This window comes from Leuresthes tenuis, unplaced genomic scaffold (genome assembly GCF_036924035.1).
Source record: "Leuresthes tenuis unplaced genomic scaffold, fLeuTen1.0.hap1 SCAF_17, whole genome shotgun sequence".
Taxonomy (NCBI): domain Eukaryota; kingdom Metazoa; phylum Chordata; class Actinopteri; order Atheriniformes; family Atherinopsidae; genus Leuresthes; species Leuresthes tenuis.
The window spans coordinates 18282868-18304225 of NW_027325371.1; the positions used below are offsets into that span (position 1 = coordinate 18282868).

The 21358-nt window shown below is 42.2% G+C and overlaps 3 protein-coding genes across 3 annotated transcripts; all 3 read left to right on the forward strand.

The window, feature by feature from the left end:
- The first annotated feature begins 877 nt into the window (after positions 1 to 877).
- On the forward strand, positions 878 to 3691 carry mpst (mercaptopyruvate sulfurtransferase). The gene is made up of 2 exons (XM_072368077.1): positions 878 to 1499; positions 2287 to 3691. Exons 1-2 carry the CDS (start codon positions 911 to 913, stop codon positions 2583 to 2585), a joined length of 888 nt encoding a protein of 295 aa, XP_072224178.1. The 5' UTR covers positions 878 to 910; the 3' UTR covers positions 2586 to 3691.
- A 213-nt stretch (positions 3692 to 3904) lies between these two features.
- On the forward strand, positions 3905 to 8019 carry LOC140272678 (SUMO-conjugating enzyme UBC9-like). The gene is made up of 7 exons (XM_072368076.1): positions 3905 to 4237; positions 4531 to 4616; positions 4791 to 4874; positions 5488 to 5560; positions 6068 to 6177; positions 6342 to 6421; positions 6667 to 8019. Exons 2-7 carry the CDS (start codon positions 4551 to 4553, stop codon positions 6728 to 6730), a joined length of 477 nt encoding a protein of 158 aa, XP_072224177.1. The 5' UTR covers positions 3905 to 4237; positions 4531 to 4550; the 3' UTR covers positions 6731 to 8019.
- A 6209-nt stretch (positions 8020 to 14228) lies between these two features.
- Positions 14229 to 19133, forward strand: il2rb (interleukin 2 receptor, beta). Its single transcript, XM_072369589.1, has 10 exons — positions 14229 to 14307; positions 14456 to 14588; positions 14771 to 14843; positions 15008 to 15101; positions 15300 to 15448; positions 15696 to 15973; positions 16102 to 16241; positions 16501 to 16591; positions 16686 to 16764; positions 17193 to 19133. Exons 1-10 carry the CDS (start codon positions 14229 to 14231, stop codon positions 17955 to 17957), a joined length of 1881 nt encoding a protein of 626 aa, XP_072225690.1. The 3' UTR covers positions 17958 to 19133.
- The last annotated feature ends 2225 nt before the right edge of the window (positions 19134 to 21358 follow it).

Here is a 21358-nt window from a genome sequence, read left to right on the forward strand (position 1 = left end):
CAGCTGGCTTCCCCCACTCTATCTGCCCCCTTGCCTGTCCACCTACTGTCAAATAAAGGTCACAAGTGCCCAAAAACTTATCTTTTTGGAGGGGGTTGGAAGTAACATGTGACCCTTAAGCCCTCAGCTTCCACCTTAGGTCCTCCTAAAATCTAGCAGCACCAAGTTCCTGGATGTGCACTCACTGAGGACCTCTCTTGGAGCAGCAACACCAGCACCTCTACTTCCTAGCACCAGTTCCCATCATGCACACCTTCTACCGTGGAACGTAGAAGAGCATCCTGAGCAGCTGCATCACTGTGTGACACGGCGGCTGCACTGCATCCTGCAGAGGATCATTCTCTGTACGTCCTGTTGCATTAATAATAAAGTTGACTTGACTTGTTTCTATTCAAGAAAAGGTGGTCGAGCAGTTGCCCATACTTAGCCTCTTGTCCATCACTGATACACCCAAAAAGTGCAAAGTCATCAGAGTATTTCTGACGATGACAGGACTTTTGAGTTCTACCGCAATTCTGAAGTGTACTGAAGCTGAATGGTGAGAGTACAGACACCTGTGGTGTCCCCATGCTGCTGACCATCCTCTCAGACACAGTCCTTCAGTCTCATAAACTCCCTTTTTTCTTTTTTTTTTAAAGACCTTGTCAACTTTCTCTGATTTAGGGTTTTATATACAGCACCGTAACTCCACTGTCAGATGCTTTCTTGGACAAAAATAAATAAATTTGCAAGTCATTTAAAAAGGACACTTCTTATAGAAACAGTTTTTCTTTATTAATACACTTCGTGTGACAGAGTTTGTCATTGGTTTATTTGAATGCGGTTTTTATTTAGGCGGTATTTACTTTCCCTGCTCTAAGTCGACTTTGCCCTCTGGCGTTCGCCGTGTAAACTTTGTGCATTTTCCGTCATGGCGGCTCAGACCCGTGCTCTGGTCTCAGGTAAGTGGCTGGCAGACGCCATCAAAAGTAAACTTGTTGGTCCCAAGCTTCGCATTCTTGACACTTCGTGGTACCTACCGAAAACGAAGCGCGTCCCGAAAGATGAATTTGCACAAAAGCACATACCGGGAGCGTCGTTTTTTGACTTAGACGAATGCTGCGATAAGAGCTCAGCGTTCGACCATATGCTGCCAGCTTCCAGCCAGTTCGCTCAGTATGTCGGAGATCTCGGCATCGGGAATGACACACACGTTGTGGTGTATGACACCAGCGACTTTGGGTCGTACAGTGCGCCGCGCGTGTGGTGGATGTTTCGGCTGTTCGGACACAACTTAGTCTCGGTGCTGGACGGAGGCATGAAGGATTGGTTGGCTAACGGCTCCCCGGTGACTTCTGAGTACTGCGAGCCGGATCCCCGACAATTCCAGGCGACCATGAATCCGTCATGGGTGAAGAGCTATGAGGATGTCCTGGAGAACATCAGCACCAAGCAGGCTCAGGTGGTGGACGCCAGGTCCAATGGCAGATTCAGGGGGACAGAGCCGGAGCCCAGAGACGGTGAGCAAAACCAAACTTTTCCCACAGACGTCACTGAAAAGAAGTCTTTTCAGAATAATTGTTTTTCACCTGTCAATAAACAGAATAATGTACGGAAGCCGAGAACGGCCGTGGATTTTTTTTATGCACTGTTATCTCGTGATAACGACTTATTATCTCGTTATCTCGATATAACGTAGATTGTTTTCTCGTGATAACAGTGCATTAAAAAAAATCCACGGCCGTTCTCGGCTTCCGTAGTAAACACCATTCAAGCGCATGAAAGAACTTTTCATGGTTCATCTGATTCTCCCTTTCCATCATGTAATCCCAGCCTGTGTATGACTTTTTTTGCTGTTGTCTCTGATTTTGGGGTTGCAGAACCCACAACATGTGATTAAAGGTGAAAGCGAACCAATCAGAGAAAAACCAAGAACATCAGAAGTGGGTTCATCCACAGATTTTGATGCATTCTGAGAGACAAAATGTCAACATACAGTGCCGTCCATAATGTTTGGGACAGTCGCATTTTTCTTACAGTTCCCCCTCTGCTCGTCAGTGTCAAATTCTGAATTGGACAATTCAGACGTAATTAAAGTGCACATTCAAGACTTTAATTAAGTCAGACACACAGAGTCATTAGAGTCATTTTCATACATTTCAGTTCTACTGTGTAGAAATTGCAACACTCTTTATACACAGTCCCCCTCAAACAGAAAGAAATGGAATATACTGCAGATATTGAGCCATTCACCTGCTTCTTTATTTGTCTCCCGCCTTCTCTCCCTCCTCTGTCTCACCCTCTCAGACGTGCTGCCTGGACATTTCCCCGGAGCGATCAACATGCCGTTCACGTCCTTCCTGGATGCTTCGGGAAAACAGCATGGAACCGAGCGTCTGGCCCAGCTTTTCAGGGAGGCCGGGGTGGACCTGGAGCGGCCGCTCTGGGCCTCTTGCGGTTCTGGTGTCACGGCGTGCCAAGTCGTTCTGGCCGCTCACCGGCTCGGCAACCCCGGGGTCAGCGTTTATGATGGTTCCTGGAGCGAATGGTTTAAAAGAGCTTCACCGGAGCACATCATTTCAGAGGGGGAGGGAAAGAAGGGGTGATCCGATGAGCAATTATCAAGCAGGGTGCAAATAGATGATATTATTCCTATTATTCCTTTATTACTACCACTACTGGGAAACCTGCAAACCAAGACAATGTTACCTTTTGACTAGAGTCTTTGTAGTTTTTACTAATGCTGAGGTGGTAGTACTCACTATGGAAGGCTGTTCACATGAAAAGTTTTTGACTAACTGAAGACTTTGACCAGAGGTTGCAAATTTTGTGCTTTTTCTTTCCTGGAATGATGTGATTTTTGTTACTTTGTTGAACGCTTTGATGAATGACTGCATGAATCACTTCTGATACATACATGTAGATTGTTCTGTCTGTTTCACTTTAATAATTTGGCTTCACGGAAGTCAAAACTTTTTTTTTGGAAATTTGTGTCTTTAAAGGAATACTGATACAAGTCCCACACAAATATTGCCGGCCTTCCTGAGACATCACAGAATTAATAAAATTAAAAAGTTTTCCATAATGCCACATGTAGAGGTCACAAAGGACAACTGCTCTACTTTAGTCCAGTCCCTCTCCGTGATATGGGTTGTGTATGCTAAATTCCTAGACTAAAGCTAATTTATTTTAGCTTTTGTTACACCAGGATGACTATGTTTAGCAGTATTAGGAACAGTATTTAACTAACGTGGATGCATAAATGCATATTGCAGAGTAGCTCAGGAAAGTGCCTTAAATCTGTGCATTTATTTAAACCTGCAATAGTGTCTTTTATTACAGGTGGCTTTATGTTGTCATCAGCGATGTGTTGAAGTGTGCCAGGAGTTTTTTTTTTCATTTAAAAGAGTGCAGAGACTAGAATTAGATGAAGCTACGGCGGTGTGTGAGAACAAAAAGCTCGTTTTTAAGAGGCTCGAACTGCAGTGCTTAGAATAGATTAATGTTCTGTAATATTATGAACGGGGCAAACTTGGTGGGTTTATGAAGTAGAAGGATGGAGGTGCTCAGGAGCTTGGCCACAACATGTGCAAAAAAAAAGGTGTTTGGCGAAAGTTCTTTTGCTTGTCGCTTGTTGTAGATGATGGCATTGAATGCATTATTACACTGTGTATTTTATTTAAAGGAGTTGATTAAAATCAAGAAATTGAAAGCTACAGAAAATGATTATTTTCATTTTGATCTATTGATGTGTTTGTGTAAATATATACGTGTGTGTGTGTGTGTATTTCTGTATGTATAGGTGTGTCTGTGTGCGGAAAAGGGAAAAAAAACTTTTGGAGACGGCTTCAAATGGCACAGCAAAGATGGCCGACCATCCGTGACGTGCGTCACTCGGATGCCCCGTATACTGCCTGAAGGTCCTTACGAAATAAACAAATTGGGGTCCTTTCTTGCAGACAGCTAGTTGTCGGAACGGTTTTCAGAGTCACATTGTTTTACATAACTCTGTTCGATTACCCACAATTTTACCTCTACATTTAAAAGTGTGAGTTTAGGCGATATTGTAAGAACAGACGTTTCATACGGCGTGGTAGTTTACGCCCTAACTGGCGGAGTAGTTTTGTTTTTAAACGTGGTTTTATTTTTTCAGTTGCCGTCATAGCGGAGGGAACGTTAGCATTAGCAACGCACGCAAGCTAGCCCTGAAACCAACCTAACGCGAATTGTGATAATCAGTCGAATTGGGAAAAAAGAGGTAAACTACCTGAACTAGATGTGTTTTAACATTAACACTGTGACCTCAGAGTGACCTCATTTCTTTGTATTGTTTTTTCCTTGAGTGGTGTTTTTGGGTCCTGTGCCGAGGACTGCAGTGGCAAAATCAAATGTTTTTTTATCGTTAAAATGTCTCATTAACAAATAATACCGGTGAATGTTCGTAATTAAATCAATTAATGTCGTTATATTGGTAGAAACGACAAAGGCGACGTGTGCGGTGTTTGTACAGCTTGATTGAAATTGATTAGTTTTGGATTTGTTTTTCCACAGGGAGGCGTTGATGAGCAGTAATGTCTGGCATTGCTCTTAGCAGACTGTCTCAGGAGCGCAAAGCCTGGAGGAAAGACCACCCATTTGTAAGCAGCAGTACGCTGAACAGCACACTGCATCCACTCCTTGTCCTCTGATTCATGGAAATCACTCGTATGCTATGTCCTGTTAAACATGCACAGGAAACCGATGAATATACCACATTACCATATGGTTCCGACATAAAGCTGACTCTGATAACTTTCGTGTGATCTCCACAGGGTTTTGTTGCTGTTCCCACTAAGAATCCGGATGGAACTATGAATCTGATGAACTGGGAGTGTGCCATCCCGGGGAAGAAAGGAGTATGTTTGATACGTATTAAGCTTTTTTTCTCACAAGCTGACAAAGTTTCCCAAGCTCCTCACGAAATATCTTATGTGCTTTGGTCTGTGACAGCACAGCAGCTCTTTTTTTTTTTCCAGCCACTGATTTACACCTGTATTCAAGTGGATAAGTTTAGGGGGTGGAGTGATCCACTTGACTCCACTCTGCTCCTCTCTTCCTCAGAAGCCTCCCTCTTTTGAGATCTGGAGTACTTGAGAATACTATGAAATAAATAGCTCCGAACGCACACCAAACTGATAGCTAGAATTTTAATTCCTCTGTCACATTTTGTTTTAAGTGGCAAACATGAAGGACTTTTGCTTTTTATCAGTTATTGTATAAAACCAGCGCTTTATTGATGGTACATTTTAGACAAATGGGAAGTTAAAATTTTCTCTTTTGAGTGATTTTTAATGAATAAGTAAATCACAGACTGCCAGTTAGAGGTCAGGTTTCCTTGTTGGGATATTAAACTTTAAACAAAGTACTGGTAGAGTGTTATTAGCTCATTTATTTCTCAAGTTATTGACCAATATAACTGTCATGAATTTGTTCACTAAAGCCCTTTCTCTTCCTCTTTTCATCCGTCAGACCTTGTGGGAGGGAGGCCTCTATAAGCTCAGAATGCTGTTCAAAGACGACTACCCTTCCTCTCCACCCAAATGTGAGTGCAAGCCCTCTTCAGTATTTTGTGCGTAGTTTTATGTAGTATCAGAGGGCCGAAATGTACATTTTGAGGCAAGAAAACTCAGCAGAAAATAATAAGTTTTTGCCACAAAGCCTGTAGCATGGCATTATAGTTACAGTGACACTACTATTCACAGACCTGATGTTGATCCCGGCCTCCGGCATAATCTCGGCACTAGTTTTCAAGTTACTCACATGAGTTGATGAGCAAATGCAGTATGTGATCAGTGGGGATGGCAGATAGATGTGAGGAAAACTGCACTTTTTGAATAAAGTGGAATGATGCACGTGTTGCACAGTGACGGCGCTCTCACAGATCCTCTTGTGTTTTAGAGACATTGTGTGAATCACTTAATGATGACTAGGTAATGATGGATTTTTACAATAACTACATTGCATTTTGCAACTGAAACCTTCAATTCTACAAACTCGGGTTTGTTTCCGGTCTTGACACTTTGACTTTGCTTTGGACATTCCCACGCAGGCAAGTTTGAGCCACCCATATTCCACCCGAACGTCTACCCATCAGGCACTGTGTGTCTGTCGATCCTGGAGGAGGACAAGGATTGGAGACCGGCCATCACCATTAAACAGGTTGGACCGCTCACAGATTCCCGCTTTACTTTCAGCCATCAGGTTATCTGCTGTTAGTGTTGTCCGATGCACGGTCACGTGTGGATTTACTGCAGCAGTGTGACGGCTGCAGACTGAACTGCCTCTCAGATTAAATGCTGTTCTGTTTCCTCATTCATTTTAAGATCCTGTTGGGTATTCAGGAGCTCCTGAACGAGCCGAACATTCAAGACCCAGCACAGGCAGAGGCTTACACGATTTACTGGTAAGTTTGTCTGCAGAAAGTCCTTCAGCTGAATCTAAGTGTTTCTGGAGGAAGTTTATTTAACACAGTTGAAAGTTGGTGATTTATTTAGTTTTATTCAACATGTAGAGACTGGCTGCTGCGAAGTAAGGACACTTACAGGCTGCTATATTTAAACGAAGGTATCGAGTGTGCGTGTCGTATCGTGTCCGCACTGAAACGACGGCCGATCTTCTTACCGCCGTGTTTTTGTTGATCTGTTTCAGTCAGAACCGGATGGATTATGAGAAGCGGGTACGGGCACAGGCCAAGAAGTTCGCCCCCACTTAGAGTGAAGCGCTGCCCTCGGTCCCGCCTGAGCAGCCTGAGGCGACAGTGGTACCAGACGGGAGGCAGGAAGCTACTGCAGGACCACTCCAATAAGAATCCATTTTTAAGTATTATACTGTTGCACAGGTGACAAACGAGCCTGTTTTTTTTTCTTTTCTTCCTTTGATAAACTTCAACAATTCAATAAGATTAAGATTGTACCTGTCTTTTAAAGAACTTTTTATGCATCTTCAATGCATAGATGATGATGATAATGATGATGCCAGAACTCTGCTGTCAGTGTGACATTTGTAACTCTTGTATGATCCACATCTCCAGTTTTCCCACGAGTGCTAAGCTTGCTCGTGCCTCCGTGAATACCATTAGTAACGTGTTGACAGAGCTGTACAAAGGAAGACTTCATGTCCAAACCACTCTGTGTAAGGCTCGGCAGAGGAGACCTCGTCTGTTGTACCCTCTTCCACTTTTTATCAATCCATCACGGCTCAGAGGTGATGCCAATCGTTTTTCTGCGAGCTGTGACGCAGCAGTCAGAAGCACGACGACGTTAATTCTTTATTCCACATCCGCCACATCAAAGGAAAATGTGTGTTACTCAAGAAGAAGACAATCCTGGCACTAAGGTGTTGGTCATGAACCAAACTGTGGAACTTCTTTAAGAAGCTCTGTCCTTTAAAGGAAGCAGTTAAGGGCCTGAAAATAAGGCAGGAGGGTCACCGCTTTGCTCCCTCCAATCGTCCTCTATTCCAATTCAAGATGCTTTGTGTTTAGATTCTTTTTGCGAATCCAGCTGAAAGTGAAACTCGGTTGCAGCAATTGACGCCACGGTCATTCATTTTCGAGGTGTTGCCTTCTCCCAGAGACGCAGTCACGTCGCATAGAGGAAGTCGCTCTGTAAAAGTAAGCAAACCTGCTGCTGTGTGTTCGTTTAATTAGTCCATTCTAACGCACGATGCTTCCAAAATGAACATAAAATAGTTCAAAGCCCAAAAACAAATCCAGCCAGCTGGCAGAAGCTGAAGGATCCTCATTGGAACGGCCTCTCTGCATCCCAACGGCGACAGAAGAAAGTGCACTTGAGAAAAGACAAAGGCCTGAGATTTTTTTCCCCCTTTTTTTTTGCCTCGAAACGTCTGAGTGCATGTACATAATATAAATAACAGAAAACTGTGGAAGTTATGTTTTATATTGTTTTAGCCAGTTGACATTGTGTGTGATTATTATAACAAAAGGACACAATAAATGGTCTGAAATTGTGAAATAAAGTTGAATAAAAACTTGAAAATTCAGTGACTTTCTTTTTCGGGGGGTGGGAACAGTAGGCTGGTGTGGAGAGATCTTTCCTTTATTCAGAGCTATTCATGGACGGTGTTGAAAGAGTGTTTTAGGTTTTTAGTTTATTGAGGGGATCCACTTTTCCTTAGACATAAGAAAGTGTGTGATATATCTGAGATATGAGTGTGTGCATTATCGGACTATTTCCTGTAGATTTCAGTATGTTCCAGATCTCTGGGCTCATTACTTTAAAGCTGTTTTTTTTTTTTTTGGATAAAAACAAAAGGGATAAATGACACAAAGACTAATTACAGTTGTTTGCCTGATAAAAAGCCAAAATCCGCATGAACTGAGGCAACGTTGCAAAGGAGCGTGGACCAAAAGAGACTGATAACACCATACAGGAAAGCATTACTTCACGTTGTCAAACTTGAAGCTTCTACAAGCTATTAATTCATAGCGGGCACTTTTGTTGTTTACCTGAGGTTGTATTGACCACATTTTAAGACCGGATAAGGATACTTGCTTGTTGCAGTCGAATATGGCAGCTTTCTCTTGTTTGTTCTTGTCCGAGGTGAGACCTGATGTCATGTTCCCGGGTGTGTCTTGCGTGACATTCTAAAGAAATCTAACACCTTCTAGCGCCTTGGGTTTTTTTCTGCTCTGCTTCACCTCACTCAGTATGACCTCATTGGAACAAAAACACATCAAACTGGCGAAGACCAAGGTGAGAAGACGACCTTTTTTCATATCATGGTATATTTTCTGCCTGTTGTGCTCAGTGCCTGTCTTGCAGGTCCGGGCTGTTGAAATCCCAGAGGTCCCGGCCTTATTGCTGCCTAACTATCTCGATGCTGGATCGACCTCGCATCACCATAACTATCACAGCTTGAGCCACTGCCTGCGCACTAACGTATTCCCAGGTCTGTTTATTACCTTACAGTCTGCGTTGACTCTCCTAACTTCTGAGGGTTTTGTAGGAGTAGCTCACTTTCAAAACAAGCCAGTCCCACAGCAGGAGAAAAAGAAAAAAAAAACGGCCAGCAGAAGTTTTTGTAATAGAAGCTAAAACCTGAATTAAACTGTTGTCTCCTGATCCCTTTCATGTCAGATTAGATTATGTTTGTCAGTTAAGGGATTCCGATTAAGTCTTGGTTCAATGTTGGGCGTCTCAAAGGCTTTAGTAAGCGTTTTAGTCAAATTGAACTTAAAACAGCAACAAAAACTGCAAGTCATTTCAACCCTATTTGGTTTGGCTTGTTTTTCACCATGTGAATGGATCCCAATGCACATAGACCCTGCCCTCTTTTTTCCAATTCAATTAATCAGACTGCAGGACATTTTTAATTTGACACTGAATTATTGTATTCTTAAATTGTTGAACTATTTGCCCACACAGTTTTCCAGAGTGGTGATCCTCTCCTCAGCCCCTCCCCTCTGAAAGACAGACTCAGGATTCTTCTATTTTCTCCCATTTCTGCCGTCTGTTTTCCCACCTGCGACCTGGAAATCAATCCAGGAGGAGGGAGGAGGAGCTAAACAAGGACGCACTGCTGCGTCATTTAACCTTGCCCCCTGTCCTAATGATTTTCAAATGTTTCGCTTGCATCAGATTCAAAATGAGATTCAAAATAAAATATAGAAAATATATAGAACAAATATATAGACAAGATGTCTATACATTCGTTTTGAAAAAGGCCTCTTTCAAAGAACAAATCGCAACAAGCTGAAGGGTAACTGCAGATATATTTAGGTTGGAATGACAAGTGAGCGCTGGGATGGACTGCTTCTGTGATGCTGGCATGAAGTGACTCCATTTACTGCTACACTCACATGTTTGTGGCCATGCAGACATGACAGGAGGAGTAAATAAAGGAAGTCCTGAGTAACTTGAGCTGTGTTATCCTGTTGAATTATTCATCTGTGTGTCATCGTCGCCATGTGAACTGCAACACACTCCACTAGGTGGCACACAAACTTACCCTCTCTCACTGTGCTTGCTTGGTTGACTGATGTGTGTGTGTGTGGGGGGTGTTTGGAGGTGTTTTCCCCCTGTTTTTATAGTAATGTGTTACTGAAAAAACGTTGCTTTGGAACACTCCTGACATGCTAACTTGGTAAAATAGTACACTGCCTTAGCACCAGCAAACATGTCAAGATGCTGATGCATTTTAAACAAGCTTTTTACTTTTTTGCATTTTTACTTCTTCATATTACACTTTCCAAATTTTGATTCAACCCGCTGACCTGTCTGTCTTCAGGTGCCCCTTCAACATGGAAATCCCTCACCAGGGACTCTTATATCAGCCACCCTCTGACTAATTGGCCTGCCGACCCATATCTGTGGTACGGTCATAAAACAGATGAAGTGGGTAAGTACTTTTTTTCCCTCCTCTTTTCTGCACATATATTTATCTGCCTTCCCTGCTACAATGTGGTTGTTGTGGTGCATTTTGTTTCCAATATGCATTTAACTGACTTTGTTCTCTCTTCCTTGCAGTCCAGTGGGCAGAGAGAAACATTTTGAACCAGAAGCTCAATAAGTTACTGACGCACATGGAAAACAAGGGCATCGCAAAATGAGATCTTGTTTCCTACCTTGACACCACAACACACACAGTGCCCTTGTGATTCATACTCCAGATTACTTTGGACAGGCAAGCGGTGCTGCATAAAACTTTGAACTTGCAACTAAACAAACAATGGAAAAACTGTTGGAAATAATGTTCCTTTAAAATGTTTTTGGCTAGACATAAAGACTTGGCTTAACCAAAAACGTTGTGTGTCCATATGTGAACTTTGTGTTGGAAAATAAAACTGATTTCTGAGCTGCATTTATTCGTTTTGATGAAGACCGTGTTAGATTCAGGTCACACAGAGAACACTTATCTCCTAACTCATACTGAAACTAAGGACAGGGTTCTAGAGGCAGCTGATGGGGATATTTATCACTGTATGATGTGTAAATGTAGTACAATGGAAGTGGTTTTAACAGAAACCACTGAAACTTGTTATTTTGTCACAACTTGCTGCATCGCCCGTCAACAATCTGATCCGTTCTTTACTACAGAGAAAAAGAGAGCTTGGGACCCCGTTTGAAGCTACAGTCACTGACGTGCACAAACTGCTAAAATCTGGCCCAGCTCTTTGGTACAGATCGAAGTGCCTTCTTGTTTAAACATAAACTACGAAAATGTGATTCGATTTAAGGCAACTCACTTAAAACATCATGTTTCACCCCACTATTCTGAATTCCAAAATGTTTTGCTATGCTGTATTTTTATGTTCCAGCACCGTTGTCACTCACATCCCACAGAATCCCGCCTTATTAGCATAGTGTGTTTTGGCTAATGTGTGGTGCACTTTGCAAGTCTGATAGCTTCAGTTTGACTGTGGACATGATAGTGGCAAATCTTTTATGAAGTCAGAGCACATTTGTTAACTACTTTTTGGTTTATAACCAGTTAAAGCACTTGTCATTGTCTCTATGAGCATAGTAGCTAGCTAAGATGAGCATTTAGCATGCCTGTACCTAAGACCAACCTCACACATTGCTAGCGGATTAATTTTTTCGAGCTTGTTTGGACTCTTCTTATAGTGTTGACAGGCTAAGTGTAAAGTTGTATGACTTGCTCATTTAAGAAGTAACCCTCTGCATCACAGGATGTTGAGCTTAGTCACCTCGGCTGTTACTTACAGGAATAGTTCATATTTTACTGTCTACATAAAACAGTGTGAAAGAGAGAGCATATACAGAGCTTATTTTTAGCTCAACATCATTTTGATCACTTTTTATACCAAAAAAATATTAATTGTGTTTTATCCAGGAGTAATATGTTGTTGTTTTTTTTTTTAGGACCTTGTTGTTCTTCTCACCTTCACTCACCCACCCCCCCCCCCCCCCCCCCCCACCCCATCTTTGTGGTTTCTTGATTTGAGGCTGCTTTCTTTTGGTTTCTGAGCACAAACATCACCATAGTCTTCTTAGCGGCTTCCCGCCACAGGCACTGTGGACTCTGACCTTTCAGCGAGTGTGTGCTCTTCTTCACTTTTTGCTCCTGCACCTCAGCTGCTCAAATATCAGCTCTCCAACCCAGTCTCCCCCGTTACCACCTCAAGCTGGTTTTGACAACTAAAAAAAAAATTGCAGCTCGTGGTGACTGCTATCACATTACCTTTTGACCTGCTGCAGGACTGACAGTCAAACATCAAGTGTTGCAACGTCTGTTCTGTTGAATGCGTGAATGCTTTGTTGTTCATAGGCCAATGTGAATCATATAGAGACATGTTACGCAATCGCACCTTGATGAACTTTAAGTCTGACATGAAAACTGCTCGATATCAGATAAATCTCCAAACCTGCGTTGATCTAAGAGATTATGTTTGCACTGCCATCATGTTGCTCACATGTTGAGTTTCCCTTGTATATATACATGTATATATATGGATTGTCTTTGACTTTTCATATATGGGGGCCCTGTCATAATGAACCAAGCATGTTGTACTCACCAACATCTTCAAGATTCATTTAAATGGAAAGACAATTTCCCAAAAACCCACATGAGCTGGGAACTTATGAACAAGGAATAAAGTACTGCGACTGAAAGATTCGAATATTTGTTCTTTTGCGTCCACAATCATGTCAATTGTATGTTAAATTCTCTCATGTGGTCACATTTGACGCGTTGACTGTGGTTGTCAGCGATGGACATATAAATTGAGGCCTGTTGCTCCAAAAATACAACATTTAAGGACCACCAGGCAACAAATAGGCCACTTTGACTTTCACAGTCGCACTTGTATAGATGCAACTGCAGTGGTTGTGGCTATAAGTGCAGCGGTTTGGACACACTACAGCTTTTGTGTGAGAGAGAAAGATGTGTCACTCAGTAGAACCCCCATGATTCTAAATCTGGTAGCTTTAGCCTCTTTAATCTTTTGAATCTTCTGTTTTAAAGTAGAGTTTCACCAATACAAACCACTTCATAGAGCAGTGAGTTTCTCTTTCTACGAGCCACTTTACATTGCAATTGAAACAGGATGTGGTGTTGCTTTGTTTTTCTTGTTTTCAGTACAATTATTGTAGCCTTAAACTGAGCAATGGAGCCCGATAGCGGCTGCTGGTGGGGAGCAGGAGGAGGCGCTCTGAGCGCTCCCTCGCCTACCCACCCCCGCACCCTTCCCTCCACAAACTACAACACCTCCTGTCGCTCTCCACCCTGGCCCGTCCCCTCTCACTATCACTCACCGCTGCATGAAGCTTCCTGTAAGGCCTATGCATAAGCTGTGGTTTGAAGTGGAAAATGTCACTGGGCACTTAAAAGAAAAGAGGGTTGAGAATGAGGAGACAGAGGGATGAGTGACAGGTTGCATAAGATAGAGAGATAGTGATGTACAAGTAGTGAGAAAGACGGACAGAAAGGCTTAGACGTAAAGGAGATCTTCTCATCAGTCCAGAGGAGCAAGTGATGATGTGTTTCTTCTTGTTGACCACCTGCTACAAAGACTCTTGAGGTAGTTTTTCAATCTAATTCTGCTCACATTTAACATAACCATGAAAAGAATAATGTGTAGGTTTATCATAACAACTTTAAAATGCTCAAATATATACATTAAGATCTGCACAAAACATACTTCAGTGTCTTCTGGCTTGTAAATAATATAGTTTTTGCTCTTTTTCAATGGAAAGCCTTTTATCTCAAAAACAAGATTTATCCTGTATGTAACTAAATTACTGTGCACTTTTGTTAGTGTGACCCTGCCCTGACTGACTCATAATGTGCAACTTTAAAAAAAAAGAAAAGTGACATCATCGTAATATGTTGCCTGCTGGATCTACATGACTGGCTTTTGACACAAAGTTTGCCATTTAAACTAAATCTCTGTAAGTAGGACACTTGAATTAGCACTATGGCCAAAATAAGCTATTTGTTCATGTGTTCAAGTTTGTATGTTCTTCTAGTGTTTTCAGTCAAGTTTCATTTGATGGGAGAAACTTTCACGATGAGTATTTTGCTTGGTGGGGATCTAGTATTTTGATAACTGAGGCCAGCTTTTTAGTTATTGTGGTTAGGTGATGCAGTTTTGACCTTCACGTTTCAGAAATGAGTTGCGCAGAGAAAATGTCAACATTTCCCATCGAGTTCTGTTCCCATCTGAGGATCATTTCTGCTAAACATTTTCATCTGACTCTGTCTGCTTACATCACATCACAGCCGTGGACATGGAGTTGCTGCGGATCTTGTACAGCCTGTTGGTTCTATTTCCAGTGCACTCAGCTCACTCTCACAAAGGCTCTCCCGGTATGACCCCACCAAATTATACATTGCTCCTGTGCCTTTGTCACAGCTCACTGCGGCAGTGAAAACAGAGATCACTGTTTTGACTGAATCCGGTGTCCAGTTACCCTCAACATCATTTTACCTGTCTGTTATGTCTCTGCCACACAAGGACTCCTCTGCACGAATGACTTCGTCAACAGTGTCAGCTGTACATGGACCAGCTCTTGGGTGGCTGCTGGGGAGGACTGTTGGATTTTTGTTGAGAAGATAATCTGGATTCAGAGAGAACCCAAAATAATAACGTAAGAGATGACGGACGTTGCTCGGATTGCTGTATGTTTTAAGAATAATTGCACCCTTTTATATTGAGAAACATAAGAAAAAAAGGTTTTGGTTTGAGTGGCGAAAACGTTTGATCGGCAGCTGATCAAGCCGAGGCAGTAAGTTCAACTTTGTGATTTAAAAAAAAAAATGTTTTATTCAGGCAAAGCTGCAAGCTGAAACAACACAGAAACTCGTCTGCTGGCTGCAGCATCGTCTTTGAAAATGAAAATGAAGTAAGTCCACAGCATGTATTTTGCACAAAGACACAAGCGCATTCATCGATGTCTCATTTTCATGCTGTCGCTTGCCATTTGGAAACCTTTACTTTTTTTTATCCTGGTCAAATTAAGCACTACGCTTCTCCTTTTTTTTTTGATGATTCATCTGGTCCACCCAGGAGTTCTCCCCTTCTGAAGTGATGCCGAACATCAACGTGAAGTGTAACAGCACGCTGGTGGACAGCCTCAAAGACTTCAAGCTAAGGAATAACAGTGAGTGGCTTTTACCTGAAAGTGAAAGGTTCCCCAGAAATTTGATGCCAACTGGAAAAAAGTCATGAAAAGATTCTTGCACTATTAAAAAGAAAAGAAGAAAAGGAAAGAAACAGCTTTGATTTATTTCTATTGTTGTTCGTCAACCTGTTGTGAATTTATCTAATGCGCTTTTGTTTTGCATTCGTGTGCATTCAGTCAAAATGCATCCTCCAGGTGCTCCTAATGTCAGCACCACAGTCAACAGCACCTGCATTTCATGGCGTCTAGGGAGCCCTGTCTCTTCCTACTTCAAATCCAAATTTGAATTCCAAGTTCAGGTCAAAAAGAGCAACCAGTCTTGGAAGGTGAGCATCTTTCCACTTGCATGCCTTCAGCCTCTATAAACTATATAAACATGTCACAGGCACAAAAAAAGCAAAGTGGCTTTATTTCCCATGTGGTCTGTGTTTGGTTTCACCCACCATTCATACAAATGCAAATTCAACAAAACCGATTTGTTTGTCACGTATACTGCAATGAACAACTCGTTCGAGATTGTGGTTGTTCGGGCGCTTCAGAAATGATGAATGTGGATTTTTCGTTTGTAACCAGGAGGCGAGGAATTTTACCCCAAGCAAGCAAGAGCTGAAATTAACTGATTGGCAGCGAAAGGGCCACTGGCAGGTCAGGGTGAGAGTCAAGCCCTTCAACCGGCTTAACAGCAGCTGGAGCGGCTGGAGTCCGACAACATCCTGGGAGGCAGTGACAGACAGGGAGGAAAATGCTAAAGGTAAAAACAAGACATGTATCTTCACATCAGTTGCTTTAACTGAAGACTGTCTTCAAGCACAGGCAAACATACGGAAATTAGCACAAAAGGTTGCTTCCTTGTAGAGTCTACGAGCTCATATAAAAAAAAGAAAAGTTTGGATGATGTGGAAAATGCTGTGAAAATTCAGTTTAAAAGACAATTGAAAAAGTTCACTGAGGTTTTACAGCGACATGCGTTGCCTTCAAGAGCCCATCTGTTCCAGGGACGTCCATGCGTTTTTCAACAAGACGAGGCAAAACCACATTCTGCACAGGTTGAGAGGGCGTGGGCTGAGGAAAAAGAGGATTTGAGTTTTGACCCGTCCCCAACAGAGCATGTGCAACCCTGTACAGTTTCACACTTTAGGACAAGTTTGTGGGAAAAGTGGAACAAACGAACATCTGAAACGCTTTCTGGAATGTTTTGCAGGCCTTAAATGCAAAAAAAGGGATGTTTATTAACAAATCGAACGAAGTTCTGGAGAAAACATATCTAAAGTCTTGGGTTTATGCTGTCTGCAGTGAAATGAAAATAAAGATGAACATCACTGAATTTAGGGTTGAAATAGGGGTTTGGTTTATACCTGCGTTTTATTGTATGTTTCAGACTGGTGGCTGATGGTGATGGGACTCATGATCGGCTCGTGTCTCGTCGTGGTTGTTATGCTGGCCTTTTACAAGATCTGCAGAACCAGGGCGTGAGTGCATCGTAGCATTATGAACCCCTCAGTGTGCGTGTGCATGTGTTTGCATGCAGTATGCCTATCTAACGCTTTGCTTATTCCCTGTCAGGCTCCTCAAAGTGAAGCCAGTACCGGACCCATCGAAATACTTCCTCACTCTCCACTCTGACCATGAGGGAAATCTAAAGGTAAAACAAAATGTTTCTAGCACACAGCCAACCTCTGTATTTACTTCTGAGGCTGCAGGTGTTACACCACAATCACCTCACCATTTATGGGGCATGCTCCTAAATTGTCCGTATTTATACTGTTGCTCTATTGCGACATCTGAATATCCAGAATATATGTGTAGATTTGCAGAGCTCTCTTTTAGCATTCGGGACTTTCATTGATCAGAAATTGTCGATTCATTTTAGATTGGAAACTGGATTGTCTCGGTCAGCAGACATACCTTATTTTATCCTAACAGATGACATGTGTCACAAATACCAGCAGTGCAGTTCTGAAGGATTTTCATGTCTATGGAAAAGTTGGATGTGTTAGATTTAGGGTCCGAACAGGTGAATCATGCAAAGCAGGAACACATTTGTCTGAATCTGTCTTTCTTTCTCCTTAGAAATGGTTGAATCCCCTGTCACTCTCTGAGTCCGTCTTAACAGCCCAGACGTGTGACCACATCTCCCCAGTGGAATTGTGTGAGGACTGGGACTTAGTCTCTTACCACTGTCTGTCTTCCAGCTCCACAAATGCCCTCCTTCACTTCCAGAATTACCCCTCCTCTGGCTCCAACACCAGTGGAATTCCCTACAGCTCCTCTTCTTTGTCTACCTTCTCTAACATGGGCTATTTCATCTCCAGCTCGTCTGGTACCTCGGCTCGATCTAACCCCAGTCCAGCCTACTTCACCTATCAGGAGCATTTCTGCAACGTGCCCAACAGCCTCAGCCTTGACCCATCCCTGTGCGCTCCACTGACCTCTTGTCCCGATTATGAGCGCCTGAAGAAGGAGCCGCAGAGCCCTGATTCTGGTTTTGGCATCGGAAAGGAAGATGACAGGGAAGATGGAAGAGACATGGATGTAGAGAAGGAGGAGGTTTTGGATGAGCAAACCTCTCACCCTCTCATCCTCCCTCTACATCTTCCTTCCCACATGCGCCCCCCCTCCTCTCCACCAGCTCCTCCTCATCCTCCCACTCTTACACAGATGTCCTCTGACAGCCTGCATGCAGCTGTGCCCGGGACAGCTGTGAGCAGCGTCTCGACGGCACGGCTCGTTCCCGGTGCCATGAGCAGGTCCTCCTCCATGCCCATGGATCCCTGTGAAACGGGTTATCTGACACTCAAAGAGCTGCAGGCAACATTCAGTAACAAATCCATCTGAAAACTACCAATCTGGTTAAGCCCCGGGATTACATCACAAGCAAGCTGTCTAACTGTTAACTCTAATCCGATTGTACAAACCTCAGTTTTGAAAAAGTTGGGAAATTGTAAATGAATTCTGCATTGGCATCTTTTTTTAAACAAACAAAAATTTTCTTTTTAGTGTCTTCGCAGACCAACCATATAAATGAAGTTCAAGTTTGACACCGGCAACACGCTCAAACGCTGCCGGGATAGACCATTGTGTTACATCAACCTTCCTTTTGATTACACTTTTTAATCATTTGTGAAATTACAGTAGTGATTGCTGCAGTCTTTCAGAGCAAATCAGTATCCATTCTCGCAGAATGCGAGATTTCTGCTGCGCCACAGTTCCTGGTCACTGGCATCGGATGCTCCTCTTGGCGATGCTCCATACTTTTTCAGCAGGCGACAGATCGTGGCTGCAGGCAGGCCAGTCAAGCACGCACACTTTGCTTCTGCTGTCGCCTGCATCACACATGTGTAAGTCATCCATCCAATGGACACAGATGCACCCACATTCCGCCACAAATGCTGGCTTTTGTACTTATAGCTGATGTCAGGTATCGGTGGTCAGTTTGTCATCTTTGGCACTAACAAAAAGACCTCTTTGGGGGTTTTTCTCCATAAAGCAGCTGAAATTTATCTTCATCTATCTACTTCTGAGATGAGCCTGCATCCACAGAACTCGGCTGCATTTCTTTACAGAATTATAACATTGTTACAGTTACATATCTGGATGCACTAGCAAGATTGTCTCGAGCCCATGTGGTGATATTGATCACGGTAGCAAGGCAGCACTTGAGGGTATGAAGGCCATGTGCATCCAGCAACGGTTTCCATCCTTAGTCTTTAGAGCTGGAGATTTCCTCAGACTTCCTGGATCTTTTTGCAACATGATGCACTGTAGATGGCATCTTTGCTTAGAAAGGGTTAATTTTTTTATACCCAATCCTGACACCCTCACCTGTCACTAATTAACCTGCTGATTGTAGAATGAGCTCTTTTTTGGGCACGTTGCTGGCATCAAATACTAAATGATTTAACGCAACAGATTTATGTTTTTATTGCTCTTCTAGAAAATGTTCCAACTTTTTGGGGGGAAACAAAGTTTGCAGATTCAAGCATCTCTCCCACGGAATTATTTTGTGTTGTTTTGTTTTTTTTCGCTGAAACTGATTTCCTTATAGTTCTGCTTGCTGTAAAGTCACGTGACCTTCTTTTGGTCACTTTGTCGCTGCAGGAAAAGCTGAAAACATATAACTGTTATCTAAAAACTCTTACGACAGCTTTTTCTGAGGTTGGCAGTCAGAAAAGTAAAATGCAGTCTGTTGAATGAGGCCATGTTGCGCTAATAATTAGCATTAGTAAAACCCACTCAGTGACTGGAGGCTGGTGATAGGTTTGATCTAGTAGATGTCAACAAGAGACGTCTTTGATCAGATTGTATTTATAAAAGACTGAGCAGTGTAAAATTAATCCATTTTGTACTCTCTGTTCAGTTAATATTGCATGCAGAAAAATGTTAAATAGTGAGGATTGGGCATTTGCTGTTTGAGAGTTGATCACAAGCAAAGGTGAATACCAGCATTACAGCCTTCACGCTGCAATAGCTCATTAAAGCCACTCGTTTCATTTCACAATGTGTTGCTTTTCCAAAAACACATATCAGTCCTTCCCGCATGGGGATCTGGGATTTTGAAAGGAGTGAAACGTGACATTTTATTGACTATGATTATGTAAACAGCCAGACTGAAGAAGACAATTTGTAGCATGTGATTTCTCAAGATATGTGTGAAACTATTTGGAAACTACTGAAATCACTGGCAACTTTCAAGCATTACGTGAGTTCATAAATGAGAGAGGCAGCTGGTTTGCCATTTATGTCAGTATGTCTTACTTTTGTGCCTCTGGCGATCCATCACCAGGAACCGACCTTACAACCTACACTAAAGCTGCACCTGGTGCAGCTTGCTGATGGTAAAGAATTGCATCTGTGCCTGCAGGCAAAGCACGCACAGTATCAGAATTCTCATGTTCTATAAATCATCGGGGTCAGTGATAAACGTTGCCTATCTTGTGTCTACACAGGCAGCGTATTTCCATTGTACTCAGTGACATATAGAGACCAGATAAAATAAAAGCTCTTGCAGAAATGGGTCACCCTCTGACTTCCTGTGTTTCTGTGGAATGACAGCTAAGGGGTGGGCATATGCACCGACTTCAGAAAGAGTGTGGGAGACAGCCTGAGGTGCGTGTGTGCGTTTCTTTTTCTTTCATTCTGTGAGTGTGTTTATGTAGTTCTGAATGTTTACGTGTCCTGTCAGGTGGTCCTGGTGGTGTATGTGCGAGTGAGCGAGTGTATTAGAGTGTGGTTTGACATTTAACTCTGACACAACCAGTCACATCCGCTCACCTCACAGAGAATTTACAATATCCAGCCATGTCAGTAAGTTTCAGTTGCACAACAGTGTGCCAAAGTACACCTCAATTTGTGTCAAGCCACTCGAACAAGTGGTGCGCAAAAGCAGCTATTTGTGCTAAATAACTGCAGATAACTATGTTGCAATTTAACATGCAGAAGAAGTATCCTGTTTTTCTGACTGCTGGTAAAATGAAGAACGACTCACACATGTTCCCCATGAATGCAGGTTGCCGAGCTAACTGAATGAATTAAAAAAAAAAAAACAGTAACATTAAATTTCTATAGATTAAATTTTTTTTTTACGTGTTGTGTTTGATGGAAACCACTGATTCACCAGTTTAATCAAGCCAAATTATGTACTTTAATCCCACGTTTGGGGTAGACACAAGCGCTCAAGTTTTTTTCTTTTTTTAATACCACAGATTCAGGATTAATCATATATGTAAGATGTTCATGACGGCTCATTGCTGTAAGGAGACACACACACGCATATCTATACGTATATATACATACACACATAACAAAAGATAACCAACAGTAAGGTTTGATGAGCTGATCTCCTTGTAGACAGAGTAAAATAGAGCAGAACATAATTATTCCACATGTAGTTTGACTACATACAACGCTAATTGTAAAAAAGCTGGGGGCGTTGGGTAAAATCGTAAATAGTAACAGAATGTAGCAGTCTGTAATTATTCTATTCGCTCTAGAACATAGGAAACATATCAAATTTTGAAAATGAGAGATTTTACTGCTCAATAAAAAAATATATGCTCATCAAAAACAACATATATGTAAATATAAAGATATGTACATAAAAATTATATCATATTAATTATCATCATATCATAATGTATATATGAACTATAGAATTTTTTTCTGTGTTCATATCCATTTGTCCACTTTATTTCCCCATCAATGGAAGAAATAGTACTGTCAACTTGCTCCTCGTTGCT